This window comes from Haliaeetus leucocephalus, unplaced genomic scaffold (assembly GCF_000737465.1).
Source record: "Haliaeetus leucocephalus isolate CR32 unplaced genomic scaffold, Haliaeetus_leucocephalus-4.0 Scaffold217, whole genome shotgun sequence".
In the NCBI taxonomy this organism is placed as follows: Eukaryota; Metazoa; Chordata; class Aves; order Accipitriformes; family Accipitridae; genus Haliaeetus; species Haliaeetus leucocephalus.
This window is the reverse complement of record NW_010972653.1, coordinates 9,874,670-9,885,869: the sequence shown is the minus strand read 5'-3', so window position 1 is coordinate 9,885,869 and position 11,200 is coordinate 9,874,670. Positions and strand designations below refer to the sequence as shown.

The window sequence follows — 11,200 nt, the reverse complement described above, 5'->3', positions numbered from 1 at the left end:
ATGGAGGACCCTTCATATTTCTCTAAGAGGGCCCATGTAACTAAGATTCATTGTGTCTGTGCCTGTTCAACCTTCCAGCATCTTCTAAAACAGCATCTGGCCTCCGGCTCTCAGATCCAAATTCTCCAGTCCAAAAATTGAACAAACCTGTCAGTTCAATGTATAAGGTAAGCCATAAAGTACTGGGCTCTCAAGGGAAGAGATGAGCCCACTGCCTTCTGCACCTTCCTCCTCCTTGAACTCCCACACTGAATCTACATGTCCCTGGCATTCTCAGGGCTAAAGGAGCATATGTACACCTGTATGAGGTTGTACATACTGAAACATCCATAGCTTCATGAACGTCTCCTTCCTGGCTCTCAGAGAAACTTTCCGGCATCTGCTGCCCTGAAACCAAGATGAAGCATCTGTTAAACCATTACCCAGACCTGGCACATGCACTATTTTAAAAAGAATGTTATGGCACAAGCAGTGGAGTGCAAAAGTCGTCACAAACTATGGTCCCTGTGGGGCTCTAGCCATCTGCTTGCTAATTATGTATACCACAGCCTGGCTGTTGCACAGAAAACAAACATTGCTGCTGGCAGCTTCGTCCTGCCATATAATTACTGTGACCGGCACAGGCAGAATTCCAGAAAAGTTATGCCTTTTTTGCCCATGACTGTTGCCACTTTTTGCTTGTTCCCCCTTTAAAGGATACACCTGCTCTTTCTGCCACCATCTACCTCATTCTAACCTGCTTGCATCTGCCTTTCTCAGCCTGTGCTAATCTCTCTCTCCGACAGTGAAAGTACATCACATTACCCAAGACGTGCTTCCTATGCCGCAAGAACTCTGCTCATATTGAGCTAATGTTGATATGACAGTGGAGTATTTGACATCTTTTATGCAACCCTGCATAAAAGTCACCTTTTTGATAAGGCAGATATATTCACTGTTTTTCTTTGTCTCAGATGAGATCTCAAGAGGTGACAGTTAGTTCAGAGCAGTCAGGGCATACTCCTGTGGTGGCCAGATCTCTAAGAACATACAAGATCTGCACTCATCAGCATCTTCCTTTCCTCCCCACTGCTTTTCCTTGTGTGAATAGCTCTCCCCTATGCCCACATAGTTGACAACAGGGTTCAGTAGTCCACGGTGTTCATCCGTTACAGACAGACTTGACAAGAAAAAACCTGTGAGAATGCGCATTGCCCCCCCACCCCAGATCACAGCCTGTTTGGGCCCTGTGATACATTGCTGGATAGTTATGCTGTTGCACAGGCACACAAACGTGATGACTTTTTATTAATGCAAATTCAGCTACTTAGGTGCTATTGCAGTTAGGCAGCAACTGAAAAGAAGTTGATGATCTAAACTTCTCTGTGCCTCAGGGGGAAGAGAATATGGATATCATTCTTGGATTTATGTATATTAAGAAAAGCTACCTGATGTCATAATATTATTTGGTTTTAAATGATATATGAAGATTATAAACACATCTGTATGAGTTATACACATGACTGCAGACTCTGCTTAATAATTTCTGCAGGTAGAGGCATCATTTCTTATTCATGGTCCTTCAAAGGTATTACATTATATTTGTCACATCCCAAAGCTTCTACTGGTCCTGTCATATAGTGTGTCCTTATTTATGGATGAATACCCACACCAAATTGATTAATCATGTCCTCCTGGTAGAGCTCTGGGAAGTTCTTTTTGTCCTACAGAGTGGCCATCAGGAGAGTGCGGGCAAGTATTTTGAGTGCATTCACCAGTGCAACAAAATAAGGTTAGAGCAACTGGGGGGGGCACGTGTTGCCAGTGTGCTACCAAAAATATCTACAAAATTTGCTTCTCGCCAAAGGACACTTCTCCCAAGTGTTTATTTCTCCTTAACACAGATTTCATTATTTCTGATGGGAACTGTGATTCTCTCAGAAGGCAAACAATTCTGCTGTCAAATATCATTGATCTGACCAGTGCACAGATTTGTTTTTCTGTCAGCCAGGAAAGGGCTACCTTGTGCATCAGGGGTCAGCTGCATAACTGAAGAAATAAGGGCTACATTAGTAGGAAAAACAGGTATTTTCTAACTACAGTACCCATAGCGATATGCAAATATGTCTAGGTGGTTTACAGCCATATACATATGAGCTGATCTGCTGGGTAAGACCTTATCCCAGATGACCCATAATTAACCGCCTACATACCATTATATACCCTGCACTAAAGTGGTGGTTAAAAGATCAGCCAGCCGGGTGGTCATTGACGGGAGGCTGCCCAGGCGGCCAGGCGGAGCTCCTCGCTGCCCGCAGCAGAGCAGGGCCGGGAAGCTGGGCAGGAGGGTGGGTTGGGGAGGATGGGAAAGGCAGTGGGTAGGTGTTAACTACCAGTCTGTGGGAGGAGTGATGAGAAGATGGGGGGAGGCACAACTTTGGTGTTCTTTCTGCCAGTTCTTGGGTTTGTGCTCCTTCTCGCACAGAGCTGGTGCTGCAGTACAGGTCACTGGGACTCAAGGCAATTGTATGTGAGAGCCCTGGGCTAATGCATGCCCAGGGGGTCAGGGACCTGCAGAAAGCTTTCCTTCTTCTCTTTCTTCCTCACTGCACACCTTTTTAACCTCTTCCAATTTTTAATTGGTTTTTTGCTACTTGCAAGTTATGTTTTCTTTCATGGTCAAGGTTGTTTAGCTCCAGTACAGCTCACAGGTATTGTATCTTCTTATACCTTTTTCTGTGGAATTGAAAACTTGCTCCCTATAGGTTTTTTTTCCAAGTGTAAATGCTCAACAGTATCAGATGTCAATCCTCAGCATTTTCTCACCAAACCAAGCACCTTCACTGCTTTAAGCCTCACATTGTGAAAGCTTACTCACAGTCTCCAGACCTCAGAAGCGTACATGATGAACTTGTAGTAGTGCTATCAATTCCATACATTGACACCAGATCAGTTTATTTTTTTAATTCTCTTTTTAAATCTCAGGGGCACACATTATTTTCTCTTGCCAGAGCATTAACCTGAAAGGTCTGTTAAGAATCAGTGATGATTCCTTTATATCTTTTTCTTCTCCTGAGCCACAGCTTTTCAAGATTCTCTTATCATGTGTATATTATCTTCACTATTTATTTCCAAAGACATCGCCTTATTTTTGGCTGTATTAAAATAATTTTGTTGGATTTGTCAATCTACCACAGTATCTATTATTAATTTTGCCTCAATTCAGATATCAAGATGTCAGTGAAAAATGGGTTCTTTTGTTATGCCTATGTAATTTCATATATATATATGTACATACAAATACACATTTACACACGTACTCTTCCCTGTTCCTTCAGCTATTTGGTAACCCCTACTTAATTGTTTACAAAGTGTTGATTCTTATTAATATTCATTTAAATGTGACGGGTTTCATTCTTGTTATTAGTTACTATTTAATGCTGTATGCTTGATAATTCTCATGTGCCTTTTTCATCTGGGTGTTTCAACATAAAAATAAGAAAGCTGTAACATCTTTTGTTTGTTCAGTCTAAGAGTTTTCTAAAACATACTTCTAGCTACAGAATACTTCAAACTCATCAGGGCATTAAAAATAACAGCTCAAGATTTGTGGAACCTTGACATGACGTCAAATAGCCAAGATGTTTTTATTACTCAGTCATAAGGCTCACTTGAACACTAAATGTCCCAGAAAGTAGTGCTGTGTGACCTCTTAATATCGGCGCTCATGAAGAATGTTTCATTTAACTTCTTCAGATCATTTACTTTCCTGATTTGTGACAGACTAATGGAAATCTGGATATTAATTCAGAAGCATACTCATTTGCCTGAGTGAATGTGAACTTGGATGAAAACAGTTCAAGAGTATCTCATTAGATTTAAAATGTGTTTTTCGATTAACAAAATGTGTTTATAATGTAGGATGTGTCTGGTGAACAATCCATCTAATGAGCTGGTAGCCATCTTGAGAGATTCTTATATTACTTGATTTACTGAATAGAAGTCTAATTTTTCACTGGCTGTTTGTTTGCATTTCTTCAAAATGACAATTCTATCTATGAAACAATTTCTTACCATTGCCTTTATCTTCGAATTAATAAAAAGATTAATTAAAAATTAAATAATAAATCTGGAAAGTCAATGCCACTGTTTGGAAAATGCAACCTACCAGGCAATTCACTAAAGCAGACCAGCAGAAAATATTTAAGTGTGAGGAGGAATTCACATGCTGCTACTCCAAGTTATTGTGCCCACAGAAGGGCTTCCTCCTCACAACCTTGGCAGATGTAATGCCTAATTTTGGGATAGGTATCCAGCCTAGAACAACCCAGGCTTTTTGGACAGCATGGAGAGACAATAAGGCTCTTCAGAATGGGATGTACCAATGCTGTCATACTGAGACACCTGACCCAGCTAGCAAGAACAGCTGAGAACATACAACTAACATAAAACGTGCTTCATGGTGTAGCATTTGCACTGCTCGCTGCAAGGCAGAGCCTTTCTCTAGTCACAATTCTATGGTCCTCTCCTTTTATAGGTGTCCATGTTCTCTTCTTGAGTACTTTGACTACACCACCTCTTTTCTTTCTTCCAAATAATGGGTACAAAATGAAAACATGTTGCCACTGCCTGGATTTTCACAGTAACTTGGTGTTGGGAGGCAGGAAGTGAAAGACATTGGTCCAGTTCCTACTGCTATCCAAGGAGCTTCTGATGTGAGACATCCATGTGTCATGGTTCCCACCATAGAAATATTCACAGAATATTTCACTCATTGCAAAGCACTACAAAAGGAGGACAGGAGCATCTGCCATCTGTGGACACTTTGAGTATGGCAATGAATCACTCTCAATACTGGCATCTCCCAGTTTTTCTTCTGGAATCTTAAATCCTCTTGTGGATTTGTCACTAACCATGCTGAGAGCCTCATTCACAGCAGGCAGAACACTAAAATTGGTCTGTCATAATTGTATTATGTGGCCTTTTTTTTTTTTTCCTAAATCAATTTCTGTTTTCTGCTAAATTAGAAAAGAGCATGCTTGTTATCTTGGTAGTATTTTATCAGCTTTATGGCTACATAACATATGATGTACCTACCTACCATCTCTAAATCCAAGACATAAACTTCATTATATGATACTGCTGTGGTCTCTGCAAGAAGGCCATGCATTGTAAGAAGGCAGAAATCTCACCATTAAGCTTGCCACTAAAATGATCTGTCTGAAAGAGATTGAGTTTGGTCTGAAATCAGTGCTTTATCAAGGTGAAAGATTAATTTTCTGTCTCATTTTAAAAAGAAAAGTGTTTGTGATTCAAGCCATTGAATTTCAGACCTTCTATAGACCTTAAAAATTGTTCATCTGTTCCACATTTTTCCACATAAATCATAATTTGCTCTTTAGTTAAGGCAGAGTTTTCAAACAGTGATATACAGGGTTGGCATGAATTCAGACACAAGACATTGAGTGGACTTTCCTCTGCAGCTAGATTTACCTTTATAGAGGCTTGTTCTGCATTTATTACAAAGTATAATAAACCACAGCACATTTAAAAAAATTCTTAGGCATACTTCCTGTAACTTAAGTTTTAAATATTGTTTGCTTGCATAAGGTATAACATCAGTTCGGGTTTAAATCAACATTTTAACAAGACAATGTAATAGTCTATAGATTTATTCAGTTAATGTTCAATGAATTTCAGTAATCCCAGTTATTTACATGTTATTTTCCATCTGTTTCTGAGAAAAATAATTTATCCGAGAATGTGATTTCTGCATCATACACTAAAATTAGTATGTAATGACCAAATCCTGTTGATCTTACTCAAAGCAAACTATTAGCCTAAGGAAACATAAGAATATAAGATACATTCCACCAGCCTGGGACAACTTTTCTTCTTCCGGATGAGACCATAACTAATCTGCAAAGGCAGAGATATTATTTTAGAGAACAAGCATGGCATTTGGAAAACCAGTCACCGAGTCAACAAGGTGGATAAATAGTTTATTCAGTCACAGACCATCAAATTCTTCCAGATCCGCAAGCTGCTTGTTCCTTCTTCAAGCCTACTTATCGCAGGAGTAAAGATCCAATGCTCTTCTCTTCCTTCGTTGCTTATAGTACTTACTGCTAATCAGGATGCTGTTCGTTACTATAGAACTATTTATCCACTATATGTAAGTATATTTTTTCAGTGATTATTTATCCTTTAATTTATGACAGCTACATGTACCAGTTAAGCTGAGCTTCAAGTCTAAACATAAACCATAGAAATTAGTCCTAAGAGCCATTTAGCTTTGTATTTTGCATTTGACAAAAAGCAACAATTGTTGCTGAGAGAAGCCTGTAAAAGAAGAAAAATTCCAGCCACAGTCTATTTGTGATTGAGGGAGTACCTGATGCAAATCTTGACTCTGATAGGCCTTGATGTATTTTCATTCAACAAAACTGTCAAAACATTTCTAGGAACTCATATAAAATACTTTTACCGCAGCTTCTTGACACAAGCTGTTACACGATGTAACTGTGTGTTGTCTAAATAATTGCCTTCTTTTGTTTGTTTTCAACCTGCCACCTACTTGACCCTTAGTTCTGTACTGGAATAGACAGTGAATGATCCTTACCTATTCACCCTCTTCATCCATTTCTGGCTTCAGAGACCTCTGCAAGGTCTTCTCTAACTAAAGAGAATAATAGCAAAAAATGTTTCTAATAAAATGGAATTCATTCTAGAAAAAAACTAAGTGCTTAAAGTGACTAGAAGTCACAGTATCGATGAAACCCAGCTAAACTGACCTCTCCTTGTAAACTATTTTTATTTCACCTTTTCTTGCATTTTTTGACTTGGTGACATTTTGCTGAACTAACTAGAACGAGACTAATTGCTGTTTTCATGACATTAATCTGGAACTTCAGCAAATTTTTTTCTGTTGGAGTATCGTTATATGCACTTTTTGCCTCTCCTCTTGCAAAAGACTGTTCTTGGAATTTTAATAGCTAGAAGAGATCAGAGACTAATTTTTTTATTATAGATTAGGCATCCATATTACTGGTGTCCCCTTCATGCCATGCTAGAGCCCAGGATAGCCACTAAATGCCACAAAACAGTGTAATCTGCTATCAAAAATAGCTCCTGCAGCTGCACAGATTTATCTCGGAGGTGTCTCATTCTAATCCAATGCTTGTAAGAACCGATGATGCATCAGAGAGCCTGGTAGGGCTGCAGGCTGTTCTGAGGTTGCAGAAATGTGTCTGTTCCCTGTATCAAACATCAGTTCCAATTGTATAATATTTTAAGTATGGGCTAATTTTTCTGAATACCATAGCAGGTCTGCAGAAATTAATACATGTAAATAATCTCAAATTCTATTGCTTTGGGGTATTTCCTTGAACAGAATTTATCTTTTTATCAACAACTCAGAGATTTAATGTATAGGTCTTTAAGTTTTAAGAACACAGATACAGTAGTGTTCTTCATGTGCAGATTCAAATCTTGGGAATATAACGAATGAGTCATGTAATTTAAAACTTAATAATATTAATATGGTTAACTGTTAAGGTTCACTGCTCCTTTTCTTAAAAGTGCTGTTTAGTGTAAGGACTGTTTTATACTTCTCTAGTACTTCATGTTTAGACAGTCATTGATCTGTGCAGTTTCACTGCTGGGCAGAAAGGTCTGACACCCTTTCTGCAGAAAGAATGGCTGAAGATGGGCAGCTAACAGAAAATCCAGAACAAAGGGGAAACATTCAGGAAGATATTCATTAAATTATCTGCAATGACATGTAGGCAATATATGAATCTTGGATTCAAAAAATTAAGGTTATTCTTGAGCCACTAAACTTTGCCCTCTTATTTCTCTTTCAGCAGATTTCAATAACAGGATTCTGAATGAGCTCCAGTAAAATGGGAATACAACTGCATCTGTCTCATCAGTCCAGTGTAATTAAGACTTCCCACACCTTCTATCTAAAACTGCGTTTGAGGGTCAGTGGGGATTTAAACATTTATACTCTTTAATTAAAGTCAAGAAAACACAAAATATATACTGCCATTCAAATTTTTCATCACAGGTCAATTTACTGCATGTAACCATCTAAAGCCCACTGTTGACAAATACTTCAACTGCAGCCAATGAGCAAAGGTTGAGATCCTTATTTAAACAAACCTTAATGTAGGTAAGCTCCTTTTGAACTAAATGGGGAGGCTTTGATTTTTGACTGTGAAACTGCAAAGAAAATCAGACCCATTTTTCACTTCAGGAAAGCCCCTCAACTCTCAGAAATGAAATCTGTGATACTTGGGAAGTATATGAAAGGATATAGGTGAAAGTTCCTTATTCTATTAGGTGTTTGGAATGGATCTGCTTTTCTCAATGCTTTGCTGTGCCATGGAAGAAGTCAGTCTTCTTTATGTTTTCTTATGTAAGGAAACAACCTTAAAAGATTTGCAATGGGCTTAAGGAGGTATTGCAAATTTGGCTTCTTGTCTGCAATCTTAAAGCCCCCAACCAAGGCTCATAGACCTACTTTTCCAGTAGAAGTCTGTTTCCCTTTACTCTCTGTTTACTTTTCACCCATGTCCACTCATCTTTGCAAGGAACAGGATTATGGATGATATTTCTGAGCTGAAGTTTGCAATAATAATAATCATAATCTTGAGTTTTACCTCCAGTCAATTCACATGCTTGTAGGTTTTCTTTCACTACCACATACCACAGTCACCAGCTCGGGGGTGCTCCCTGCTACCCAACCCCTACTTCACTTACCACCTATGGCAGAGATCAAAACACTGATCTTTGGCTCCACCTTGTGATCGCCCTGTCGAGTCTAGCAAATGAGGGAATTCTCAATCCTGATTCCAGCTCTGATTTTGATCTCTCTGCCTGAATAGGAAATGGGGGGGGGGGGGAGGGAGGTAATTAATTCTTTAAGTCAAAATACTGACTTTAGAAGAAGCACTGGGGTTGAAAATTGTTAGTAAATAAAAATAAGTAGGCTCAGAAGTGTGAAATAAATTTTCCAAGAGAACAAAACAAAATGAAAAGTGCTGCAAAGAAGCTGATGGGCAATCTGGGGGTTATCATCTGAGTTTCAGAAAGTCATTTTCGTAAAGTGCCAATGACAGAAGACATAAAATAGGACACAAAGTTGCCTTCTTTTTCAAATACATTGACAAAGAGAACTAGTGAAAAGTGTACCCAGAATTTACTTTACCGCATAACATGGTAGTATTTTTTTCTTTTAGTCTGAACATTTGTCCTTCACATTTCCATGAAAATGACTCTGATATCAGAACTGACTACACAGGTAGCTCTTGGTTCCTAGCAGGACAAAAATAAACAAGTCAAGCATTAACGTCAGCTTCTGCTTTGTGGGAACATGCTGTGGCCAAAAAGATTTTGAAATCATTTGCATGTTTAAAGCTTGAGTGAATACCAGTGCATAAAGCTCATAGGGTAAGCTGGGCCCCTGGAAAGTACTTCACTTTCAGATTTCAGAACAGTTACTGCCATCGATAAAGTACAGAACTGTGGAAGATAATCTCCTCAACAGACAAAAGGTCAGACTATAAAACTTTTGCTTGCCATTTTCCAGAAGAAATTCATTATATTAACTCATGAAATGTGAAATGAAGGGGTGTTTTCACGTTGAGTTTCTATGGGTAATATTGCTTCCCTGAATTTTTAGACCTGATTTATTAATTATTAATTTTCTTATGTTGATAGAGTATAGAACTAAAAATATTTTAAATCTGCAATCAACATAGCATATGTGAAAAATGTTACTTCTTGGATAGTTTATATATTTGTACTGCTGTAATAACTACCAGAAAAACCAGTGCACTGAAATGGAGAATGTGGCTCCCATTTGCCATCTAAGTATATTCATTGTGCTGCTTGATACCACAGTTATACTTGGATAGAAGTACAGAGGGGTCTGATCAATGTTATTATTAGTTTGGCCAGTTTCACTATCTTATGTGCAATGACAAATTTACAGTCAAATCATGTCGGTGCACAGAGAAGTTCAAAATGAATGGTAAAATATTGCTGAATTTCTTATATGTAGGCTGTGTTGTTAATATTGTCAGAACACATTATGTTATAAAATAAAGTGATGTATCTGCTAGTGCTAGAAGTTTCTCAAAATGGAAAAAAATAATAAGGAAGGAAGGAAAAAAGAGAAAGTGAACTACAGTTATTTCTAAAAATTAATATTCTGAACTTCAAAAACAGTCAAACGTGGCTACAAATCTAATTTAAAAGTAAAATTTCTATATGTAGGAAATTATAGTATGGCTTATAATTAGAAGATGAAGGTATGTATTTTGTCAACAATTATCTCTTCTTTCTTGTAGATGAAAGTGTTCATTATTTTGGGGATTTCAGCAGCTATAGCCTTCACAGCTGTTTTCTTTTCTTTCCTTCAGATAGGCAAAGATATCCTCTTTGGTGAGTAACAGAAAAAATACATGTTATTTTCTTTTTGTCGGTGATTACTGTTAAGCTGAAAATACACTGGCACTGCAGACAGTTTAGCAAAGGCAGTTTAGCTTAATCTGTTTTTACGTGCAAAATACAGTATCTGACTTCAGTGAGAATTATTCCATGGGTGTTTTCTTTTAAAATGCAGCTTCATGAATTCACAAAGGAAAACTTTGTATGTGTAATGTATCTATCTCAATTATGTATTCTTTGACTAGGAGTGATTTTACTTTCTTAGTGACATTCATAAGTCAGATGACATGCTTACGAGCATGATTGCTGGATTTCGTTCCCAGACTGCCAATCACTACATTTAGTCATCCTGGGCTAGAGTCAGTTGCCATAGGATATTGCAGCTGGCACCCTGCTGCTGGCCCACGAGGGTGAACTTCTCCTCTGGGTCCGTTCTCTGCTGGCACACTCAGGATACCGGGGAGATTTTAGAGCATCTCAGATTGCACTACTGCCTATGTTCAAACAATATTATCTTGCCATTTTAAACATCAGAGCTATTTTATTTGCATCTGTTCAAGCTAAATCAGTTAGATCTAGTAGACGAGAAATACAGCAGATACTAGATTGAATTTTAAGAGACTTCTGCAGAGACTGATTTTACATTAAAGTAGGGCAGAGATGATGAAGAAATAAGATTCTAATCTTTACATTCTCCTAATTAATTATACAGCTGTAGATCTGACTCAGAAGGGAAAGTCCTCAGGAAAGTTTTCACTTGAAG

General features: G+C 38.1%; 1 protein-coding gene across 1 annotated transcript in view; it reads left to right on the top strand.

The window, feature by feature from the left end:
• Positions 1–10,292: 10,292 nt before the first annotated feature.
• TPO (thyroid peroxidase) overlaps positions 10,293–11,200 on the top strand; it is a 51,960-nt gene continuing 51,052 nt past the window's right edge. The window contains exons 1-2 of the mRNA XM_010566757.1: positions 10,293–10,298; positions 10,410–10,431. Of these exons, the coding sequence (XP_010565059.1) occupies positions 10,293–10,298; positions 10,410–10,431 (28 nt within the window). The remainder of the gene's footprint in view (positions 10,299–10,409; positions 10,432–11,200) is intronic.